Genomic DNA, 11,516 nt, shown 5'->3' on the forward strand with positions numbered 1-11,516 from the left:
AGATGCCAGCAAGGAAAGAATCTAACAGCGGATTGAATTTGCCTGAACCTCTAAGTGAATTTGCAACATTATGTTCTCTGTTATAGTTGGTATAAATGTTTTAAGTCAATAATAATAGATATAGTTCATGTCTAACAACTCTGGTTGTTTATATCCCAATGTTTTCATGTCCTCTTTAACCATTTGCCTCTGTTTAAAAGCAAACATAATTTCTACCTCACATTCTTTTCCAATGGCAGTGCAATATTTTGTTTGACTTTTGCATGCTATACTATCAGTTGCATGTTCTTGAAGATATAGGAATCTCTTCTTAATCTATTGTTTCACTAGAGTAAAGTATCGTTTAGTTTTATCGGTTCTGGTTCCACTTATCAATTTCAGTTTTATTCTACAATGGTTAAAAAAGGAGGGCACCTAAACCCTCCGACAACCAAAGGAAAACCCTGGACTTGATGTGTACTGTATGTCAATTCTTCATGTTGCCATTTTCTTCTACAGGTCCTTGCAGATAGTAACGCAGATTGTTGCAGATATGAAGAGTTTAGGAACTGATAAGCAGAACCGAAATGTGAAAAAAAAAACCACTGGGTACCTGGAGCCTGCATTTTCTTATCGATATCTACTAGTTGGAACTGACCCTATGTTTCACTAATTGCAAGCTGCTCTGGGCATTGCTTACATGCTAGAAATTGTGAATCAATTCAAAATGTGAGTTCTAGCTAAAGTAAAAAGTCCCTCAGCCACAGCTTAGCTGTTTACTTTTGCCTCAAGCAAACTACTTAACCCAACTGTGGAATCAGGCATAATAAATCTGGTACTGAATTCAAAAATAAATTCAAAACGAAATACCCAGAGACACAGACACACTTACACAGAAAATGGGTGCCAAATGTATGAAGCCTAACCACAATCATTCCTTGATTTAACCACTGAGCCACTCTGCATAAGCAGGAAAAACAAAACTCAAAGAGAAATAAAATAATAATCATATAAATAATCTATTTAAAAACACATTGACCGTTCAGTTTGCCCCATGTCTTGTCACAGGGAAAAGTAAATTCATGTTCAAGAAACAAATCCCAGACAAACAGAAATTGTTACAGCCAGATAGATCCTAGACTCTTATTTGCATTGGTACATTTCTCCTGGCCAGTTTTTCATGGCAAATGTAAAATTGGCAGAGAGCTCCAACTCTAAATCAGTCCTATAGCACCTCAAGACCACTTTCTTCTAGAAGTACCAAATTCACTGAACACTGGGCAGACATTACTCAAAAGAACACCAATGCAAAACATGTGAGGTGGGCGTTTAAATGCACGATTCTCCCTTGCAAATATTTCCCTAACTGATACTAAACCCCTGTTTCTACTGCTCTTGTTCATTTCTGTCTCTGCCAGACTGTCTCTGGCTCTGGATCAATACAGTGGCTTTTCAGATGATTACATTGACTCCCCAAGAAACCCCATAAAGATAATTCCTTGGTTCAAAAGCCTCAGATTCACTAAACTCTTATACACCTCATATGACCTTAAATAATGGAGAATATTGGCTTCATTGGATTATATGTGTTTCAGGACCAGAAATAGTATATAAAATATAAACATTGTTCCTTCAGAGACAGAAAAATAGCAAGTCACATAAAGCACCACATCCAATAATTGTCTGCAATTTACCAGCCACAATCTCAGCTACAGGGGGCACAAAAAATGGGTGTCTCACGTTTCTTCTTGATTTTTAACGACATGGATTTATATTGAGCTACGTGGAACCCATGAATAATTGGACACACTTAGGGATGAGAGGCACATACTTAATATGCAGTACATCTAGCTCCAAACCAAGCTCCCATATTGATCTTAATGGACCCCAGCAACACTTATGACTCAGTATTGGGACATCTTATGCTACAGGGAAGCTAATTTGCAAATATTCAATATTCACTCACCGCTGAGGAAGTGGGGTCTACATTGAGTTGCAAATTTTCCATGTTTGATTAGCATGAGGAGTAGGCAAAACATCCCACAGCCTTTGGTCACCATGTGTTGTTTTGTCCTGAAAGAATGACCACAGCCCACCTGTGCCATTTTACTCTTGTCTGTCTGCCTCTGTCTGTCTGGGTTTGCCCTTGCTTTCATCTTGTGCACCCGACCCACTTTTCAAAAACTGTCGGAGCTCAATTGCCTATTTGTTAAAATTTTCGCTGTCCATGTTTCTGCTCTTACACAAGAAAATTACACCATCGCTCAACTTATCCTTTCACACAAGCACTTCTCTGCTTCCTGTTATTCGACAAATATCACAAAGCAGGCTATTGTTGGATGTCATCATCATAGACTGTATGTAAAAAGGATGTCATCTGTAATCTGACCCAACCTACATGTACACACACAGGCTTCCCATACACTGAGCCACCGTTCATCCTCGACTTGGTGATGATTAATCTATGTGGGAGGGCAGCATTTAGAGTTAGAAAGCTAATTCTCTGGCTCTATCTATCGATTTAAAAGCTGACCCATCTCTTTCTGCCCTCTCATTACTCTGGCTGACAATCATGGCTGCCACTGCTTTCGGGTCTTTTCAATAAGCATTGTTGTGTGCTTGATCATTGCCTGTTGCTGGGATGAAAGAGAGGAGGAGGAGGGTCCTGAGAGTAATACCAGGGCCACAACAATCACTATTTCTCTGTCTGTGTAAAGCTGCCATTCAGGAAGAAACGTTGGTATTCCTGAGTCATTCAGTTGTCTACACTGTCATATTTGATCTTGTTTACAATAACACTGGGGTTCACCTGTGTATAAAATAGCTGTATGTTTTTGTGCTTATAGGTATATGACTGTACAAAGGGGCTGGCCGGGACTGGAGAGCACAGTGCTAACAGGGTAACACAGTCAAAATGCAGAGCTTCCATCCTGCAGTACACAGACTGTTTTTCTGACAGACCAAATATACTTGTCCTCAGAAAGCACTCGTAAGGAGGAGTATTGTTATCTGAGAGACCAGGGCTGGGATGAGCAGAGGAGAGATGAGAGATAGATCAGGGAGACAACGCATGTAAGGTTATCCTTCAAGGACTTGCTGGAGTGATGGAGGTAAAAAAGAATGCTTTTTTTGGATCTGTGAGGGCAAGGACTGACAAAAACAAGTCCTGTGACATTGCTGTGGGAACACTTCAAGGTACACTGAATGATTGACAGGCAGTGACCAGCATAACGAAAGAAAAAGAAAATAATCTGATCAAGTGGAAGTTAAGATAGCTGTTTAATTACAGGCTGAATGATATAGCCGTCAGCAATAATTGTTTAAATCGTATTAATTCCAGGCCTTATATTATGGTGATTCAGCGTTTCTGTTTCTTGCATTGTTTTTTACTGAATGTTGGGGTTTTGTAGCATGCATTAGCATTAGCAGCATCGGCAGGTATTTCATTGCATTTTATGCCTCTCTTAGCTATTTCAGGGAACTTATTGCTCGAGGCATTTGAATCATGAATCGCAAGACAATAACTCAACAGCTTTCAAATTAAGACTCTGTCAAAGTATTTATAATTTTCTGAGTTGTATTTTCAAACCCTGTTTATTTTTCCCTTATTGACTTTTTCCTCCACTTATTGTGGTATCGTCATCAGTACTTTGAATTCTAGTCACATAAGCAAAACTAATCAAGCAAATTATTTAAATAAAGTATTTCTTTTTTCCCCAGTAATGTGAATAAATGATAGAGGATAAAACCAGCTTTAAAAATGAAAACATGGAAAGAATCTGGTAAGGCACGGAAATGCCCAGAGGCATAAAAAAGAGATTAATTAATCTTCAATCTTTTTCTGGGCTGTAATAAGCAGTAAGTGAGCAGACCCTGTGATATTAAGGTCACTATTTTATTGCATGGCTTACAGATAAATAATACTTACACATATCGGCACTTTAAGTTTTAGTGGGCCTAAGTTGCATGTCCTAAAATGCTGCGGACAGCCGTTGTGAGACAAAGCTGAAGCAAAGGGAGTGGACATAATTAGCCTCCAGACCTTTAATAAACACTGGAAACGACTGAGCCATCAGTCATCATCACCTCTTAAACTAAAATTAAATCTAAATTTGCAGCCCACCACTCAAATTCTCCATCACAGGTTTTTCACAGATGTCAGTAGCAGAGAAACAGGCACGCTCAGATGAGTGGGAAGCAGACACCAGGCAGTTCAAGACACTTAATCACAACGTGAGAGCTTAAATCCATCAACATCACCAAATGGCATCAGTCATAGTTTCACCAGTGTGATTTTTTTCCTCCTAGTCCTCATTGTCCAGACACCTCTAAGGTCAGCATCAATCATGTGCCTGTCAGTGTCCGTTACAACTGATGCCCCGTCCTCCCGGGCTGTAATGAATCCTAATTTAAGCTGTCATCGGGACATTTCCAGAAAGAGGCCACAGGCGGTTCCCAAATGGCCATGATGTTGCTCTCACAACACAGTTTGGAAAACATTCAAAAATGCAGCACCTTCTCTTACAGGACATCCATGCCTAATTTCACAGTCACTGAATTATCATAAGCACAACAACCATTATCACAAGGTTACTGTATCTGATATGAAATATGTACTGAGATCCGTAACCTATTGTTGATTATCCTTATTACCCACATGCTAGTCTAATCCACCAAAATCTTATAAAGCAGAAAGACTCATCTACGAGTTAAGAGGAGTGCTTAAAGTAAGGTGCAATGACCTCCTGGTTAAACTGATCAATTGGACACATAGCACAGATCAATCCCTGAAGGAATGTTATCACATTTTCAAGCAGATACAGCAGAATTGGAAATACAAAAACTGATACACTAACTCTGTGGTTAAAAAGGATGGAGCATTTGTCCAGGCTATCTTCACCAAAAACAGGTGTATTGCCTCCAAACATTACCATTCACCTTGTCTGTGAGATTGGCTGGAAATACCCTCCACGCATCTTTTACATTGGATATAATTAGCATTAGGCAACGGGTGTATAGTCTCTGTGACACAAAAACCCAATTCTCTGCTTCATATGTGTTAAATATTTTAAAGCACTCCATATGAGCTGAGCAGAAGGAGGAGGGGGAGGCATGATTTTTTTCTTTCTCTAGCAGTCCGTTTTGTTTGAATTAATTTGCTTTTGAATGAGGAGCTGTGCATGTCATGTATGTTTGTTTGTTTTTACAAAAAGTAAAACACTCAGAGTCTTCTAGGGACAAGCCACGTGGAGACCGATGTCCATTTAAGCAGCCTCTTGGTCTGGATAACGGGTCACAGTCTAACATCCGCCATTCAAAACCACGGACAGCGACACAAACATCCAACACATGAGAGGAAGTCTATACTGACATGACTATGGTGTAGCTACTTGTAAGAATTTAGGCACAACAGAAGTACTACACGTTGATCGTTACTCACCATTTGATACTATCTGTTGTTGAGCCATCTCAGGATAATTATTACAGCACTTCCGGGAGGGCAGCTGCACTAACCTGGCCGTGAAACATGGCTCGTCCATGAACATGTCCATGAGCGTGAAGAACAGACTTTCACACAAGGCAGAGCAGGCAGCTACAGTCACTCAGTCCATGATTGAAGGCAGAAGAGGCTGGGCCAGGTAGACTGTCCGCGCAGAAGCTGCGCAAATGTCGGGCCTACAGCTACAGTCCATGGTCGGGATACATGTGAGCTAGCAAACGCCCCGAGATGCTAACCATTGTTTTTCCTACGTAGGCTACTCATGGGGGGGGGGGGGGGGGGAGAAACACGACCCAGGTGTCTAAAAAACACGACACGAAGACAGGTGTTACCCGGCAGAAACAGACAGGAGGAGGCTCGCTACAAGCTAACAATAAGCCGTGCGATGAACTGTTAGCTTCGTTCACCTCTGATCTCTGCTGGTTTCCCTCACTTTTTGGACGTCACGCGACCATTTCCTCAGGTATTTAAACTAACGTTAGCTGACTCGAGGAGCGGTGTGTGTGTCGACTAAAATCCACGATAAAAAAAAAAAAATCCACATATACATCTTTGTTGTTGTTGTTGTTGTTGTTGTTTTTTGGTATTAGCTAATTAAGCTAATTAATTCAGGTGCGCTACCTCCTGACCAGCTCCTGACCTCTAATTTATGGAGCGAACCAATTTTTACAGTGGGGTCCAAAAGTCTGAGACTAGCCTACTTGGCAAACTTCTATTTTGTATTTTTATAGAAAGTAATACTACATTTTTTATTTTCAATAGAAATGAAACAGCACTTTTTAAGTAGGCTATGATTAATGTTTGAGAAATGTAGCCACTGAATAACACCACATCTTATTGTTCGTATTTGGTATGTTCTTTTTCTGTGATGATATTATGCAGTCAAGGTGCCTCCAGAAATATTCAGAGGAGTTAGGATAGGTGATTGGGGGGAAAGAGCTTGGTCTTTAACCAGTTCTTGCAAAGCTTTGAGGAGTGTTAATCCTGCTGCAGCATGAATCACTCCACAAAAAGATAAAAACCAGAGGGTACAGGATGGTCTCTGTAGAATTCAATAGTAGCCTATAACTCTCCTTGAATTCACTTCAGTGCAAATGTCAAACTCCAGGAAAAACAACCCCAGATTTGAATATTCTCACCACCATGTTTAACTGTCGGTTTTTAACACTGCAGTATTTGCTTCCTCTCTCCTTTTAGTCCCACAACATACATCCTTCTTTTACTACCATCAATGGCAAAGTTTGACTTATGTCTACTGTGAAATGCTCGTATTTCTTAGCCCACACTAAACATGTGGCCTTGTTTTTCCTCCTGAGCAGTGGCTTAGAAACTGCTACGCATCCTTACAGACCACTAAAGACAGCCTCCTTTTGGAGACTTGTGTTCTTTATTTAGCAAATTCTTCATCTGTGATGAAGCTACTCCTCTTTCTGCCAGGGAATTAAGCTTGATGTGTTGGTCTTCTGATCATGTGTAGCCTTGGTCTGTCTGATCGTGCTGTTCAGTTTCTGCAAAGTGATTGAGTTTACTGCACGGCCCCGGGCCCCCTCAGAAACCTTAAGTCTGGTCATGATTGGACTTTTGACACTGTTCTGACCTGTGACACCTTCTCTCAGTTCTGACAACATTTTCACTCTATGTTACTTAAAAAGCAATAATCTACTGGAAACCTGAGGCACAGCCTTATTTATAGCAGTTGACCACAGGCTGCAAGTTGAGTTATATGAACCAGGCTCTGATCAAATCGACCTGAGTGTCATCTGAACAAATGCTTCAATGGAAGGGATACTACTCGAGGAAATTTGACCTTTTGTCAAATTGAGTTAGGTTGGCCATTGCTCCAAACTTCTTTAAATTTGATAGCTAGAAACTATTTATTTATATAAAATATTTAATCTCCAGTCAGTCAAACTTTCTGATTATCTCCAGGTTTACATTAAAATATTTAAATCTTTTGAACCCATACTAAGTGCATAGTCTCAACTACCCGAGTCTCAATTTAGACTTGAAAACTTTCTATCTTTTATGCATATCTCCTTCAGTTAATATCGCAAAATGACTGGATTGGAGTGAAATTGAGGTTGGCTTGCTTTAGAGGCAGATAAAGTTAGGCCTACATGTTGAGTTAATGAGGCAAAACTCGTTTCATTTGTAACAGGAAGAAAAAGAGTTGGAGGGAAGAAACCAGTGTAATGCCAAACGTGGTAGGCTGAATGGCAAGAAATAAATCTAAGCACAGCTCCATATGTCTGAAACCCAGGCCACGGAGACAGAGATCTGGAAGCAGCACATTTTTTCACAGAAGTTATTTCCCAGTTATCAATAGGTCATCAGGCAATGATAGAAGGGATTATCTGGTCAAGGCTTCAGTTTGGAGAGTTCACCTCCCCAGAGAAGGAAAAAAAAAGAGTGTGAAATTGACTATGTTTGGCTCAACTGGCACAATCGCTGGACAGAGACTGATTCAACTATACATTTAGGAAAGGTGATGGAGGTGAGCCCAGACTTGAAATGGGTGATAATGGCTGGGTGACTTCACTACAGAACAATCCCAAGTGTATATTGAAACCTCCACCGAGCAAAGGAAAAGCTGTAAAAGGGATAAATCCTATAAAATATGAAATTTACAATTAAAGAGACAGAATGACAAGGAATACAATAACTACAGTAACAATAATAAATCTTCTGGAGGTGAAAAGTGACATAAAAAAGAGATAACACATAATAAGGTTGCCTTGAAATTCATAAGTCATTGAGACAGTGAAATCGGGAGTGTGCAAATCAGTTAGAAACAACAGTGTTGGGGAAATTGATGACCAGAAAGATTCCCATATTTTACTGTAGCCTTCTCACACACACCAGCTGCCCTGCAATGTAAGCATCACAAGTCAAATCTGCTTATTTTTTACACCACTGAGTCAGTAATGAAATGACTTCCATAACTTGGCAATAATCCCTTCTGTCACTCATTTTCCAGGGTGAAATGGCTTTTGGGTGTTGTGCTTTATACTGTATATTCCTATTTAATTTATGAAATTGGGGCTTGGAGCTTTATACTCTCATTTCAGTAATGAGAAGTTGTACACACTGACCCGGGTGTGTGGAGGACTATAAACATGTCTGACTTTGAGCTCTAACCCTGGTTGAGCCAGGAAAGTGTTCACACAGCACACAAGTGTTTCACCAATATGCACATGCAAAAAAGAACATCAAGGCTGGATAACTGTATATTCATCATGATATTTGATATTCCGTCGGTTATTAATGAAACTCATCTGCTCTCATCTCATCTGTTCTCATCACTTTTCACTTTTTTCCTTTCATCTTAATTTTCTTTCATCATTTCACATCATCTTTTATCTTACTTCGTGTCATCACCTCATCAAATTTCATTATCTCTCACTCTTTCTGATCTGTCTTTATCACATGTTTCCTCTCATTACCCATCACCTCATATGCTCTTTTCATTTCTTCTTCCTCTGACCTCATTATATACTAGATTTACATCATACTGTGTATCTTACACTTGAGATTAAACATGCATATAGCTAACAGCAAATGACTGGCACTGTAACCTGAGAAGATGATGCTGTCACTGTCAATAGTGCCGACTGCTGCTCTCTTTTTGCAGACATGGAAAATCCAACAAATGAACACAGACCACACATGGCAACAACAGGAGGTAAGCAATGGCCCCCGCTCAATGCGAGAACTTTATTTGGCAAAAATGAGATCTCTTTCTATTATGTAACTGACCTGGTAGACTAAGTGCTGTGATGAATTTGCAAGATCAATTTCAATGAAGTCATTTATACTTGCTTTCTTTTACCTCTTCAGCTGAGTGCAGTGCACTTCTCCAACAGATTTAATGGAGAGAAGATCTTTGGCATCAACTTCAGTGGAGAGAGATGTTCTTGTATGCTAAATCACTTTTAGACAGCGATCTGGATGATGCTTAGAAGCAGGTCTGGACCACTTCTAATGGTGAGATGAAAAGCTTTGCAATAACTGTGGCCACTGAAGCAGAATACACTTATGGGCTTTCACACAGTATTATGTCTTCATAATTGTCAGTATTGATAAATATCAGGATAGCATCTCTGAAATGACATGACCCAATGTAGGTCTAGTAAATAAAATTGCTGTAGCTACTTTAGAACATGGGTCCAAGCATCGCTTTCAAGACATTACTCAGCATTTTTCACGTGATCTGACTGAGTTGCAAATTCACATTTTCTCAAAGACCTTTTTGGATGTATTTGTCATTTTTGTCACTACATCCCTCACAGTCTTGCCTTCTCTAATTGACATATCCCTTTCACTGAGTTCCTCATGGGGCACCCTGACTCAGCACGGTGAGTGATGTGGGAATATACCTGTCATCGATTTCCAGCTACTACTGGTGGCGTGCCTGATATCAATTTGCAAACTGGACCACATTTCATTGAAAAGGGAAAGCCACGATGAACCCTTGAGTACACACGGGGCCTGTTGCAGCCTCTGTCTCCAGGCAAGGACACTGTGCCAGATGGACTGTGTGAAGCTAGGGGACAAACCCTGTTATGGAAGAGAGCGGTCTGAGCATGCACAAGCAGACTGTTGACAATGTAGACTAGAGCATGTGGTCTGTTTTGAAATCAGATTTCCAGTTCAGGAAAACAACCTCTCTCAGTCAGCTATATGTAGCAGCAGGGGTAGCTGGATTGGGAACACATCAACACAAGTAGCTTGTGATGCAAGCTTGTTGTTGGTGATGATTACACAGGCCTACACTTGCATTGGATGTCATCTGCAGCCCTTCAAGCTATACAGGACATGAGTCAAGAAATCAGTGGACTGGCAAATCAATGAGCGCCTCACATGATTGAGCACCTTGCACCACCATCAACATGAAACTTGTATCTTTTATTTCATTCCCAAGCCTTTTTCTTGTGATTTTTTTTAATACATAGCCTATATATATTTCTGCTATGATCTTCCAGAGAATTTACCAAGATGAGTGTTTTACCACATGAGTCTTTACTCACAGAATCACTTGCGTTTTTACGCAGCTGCTCCTCCTCTCCCACCACCGCGGCCGTGTCCACGACCAGTTTCTCGAAGCACGCCGAGCCGAGAGAGGAGCTCTTCTGCTGGTACGTGATCAGCTGGGACACGGGGAGTTTGGGGCTCCCGTGCGCCGTCAGCTCCGGCTTGCTCCCTGTGGCCCCAGAAGCCGCGCCAAGGGGATGTGTCAAGGGCTGTCCGTCTTTGCTGGTGCCGGGGACCGCGTCGCTCCCAATTGACTTCTTGTCCCCTTCAAAGGACAGATTCGGCTGAGACGACGAGAACACGCGGTCTAGTTGTTTCTTTTTCCTCTTAAACATCCACAGCCCCGATTCCTTCTTGCTGCCCTCCGCGCCCCCGGCCCCGCGACGCTCCGACCCCAGTTTCGGACTGAGCCACGGCTTGGTTTTCTCCTGGAAATTCTTCCACATCCTCCGCTGGTAGGACAGAGACTCTTGTCCTTTCGCGCTGCTCTCATCCTTGGGTGATTTTTGCTCCATGGTGCCTGTGCAGCAGCCAGCCAGCCTGAGCACACTCCGTATAGTGGAAGGATGTCACAGTTGGGCTGCTGCGGCTCGGGGAGCACTTCCACTGATGAGCGCCAAGAAAGAAACGCTCAGTGTGATGATGGAGGGGGTGCGAGCCTCACAACGGACCTTGCAGAATGCCTATGTAGGCAACACTGTCAATTTAGTGTCACTCAGTGCAGCACGCCTGTTAAACGGCGATCATTAACCTTCCTCTGGTGAATGAAGGTTTATCTCAGCTCTGTGGTGAACTTGGAGAACATGCAGTCTGCACTTCTGAATAGAATAACCTAAAAAAGAAATGCTCCGCGCGGCTGTTGCTTGTCTTTGCCTCCCTGCTCTGTCCACTGTGCTTAAACCAGGGTTTGAGCAAACTTCCTCATTAATTGCTCTATTCAAATGAAGGACGGAGGGACCACCGCGCCTCCCTCTGGCCAACCATGTCACACGACTGGATAATCTGT

At 41.6% G+C, this 11,516-nt stretch overlaps 1 protein-coding gene across 1 annotated transcript in view; it reads right to left on the reverse strand.

Moving 5' to 3' along the window:
• The window catches only part of mctp1a (multiple C2 domains, transmembrane 1a), a gene marked incomplete at both ends in the record, with an annotated part of 135,885 nt that extends 124,860 nt beyond the window's left edge, over positions 1–11,025 (reverse strand). The window contains one exon of the mRNA XM_083979886.1: positions 10,507–11,025. Within this exon, the coding sequence (XP_083836012.1) occupies positions 10,507–11,025 (519 nt within the window). The remainder of the gene's footprint in view (positions 1–10,506) is intronic.
• Positions 11,026–11,516: the final 491 nt, after the last annotated feature.

The sequence above is a fragment of the Trachurus trachurus genome (genome assembly GCF_905171665.1).
Source record: "Trachurus trachurus genome assembly, chromosome: 9".
In the NCBI taxonomy this organism is placed as follows: domain Eukaryota; kingdom Metazoa; phylum Chordata; class Actinopteri; order Carangiformes; family Carangidae; genus Trachurus; species Trachurus trachurus.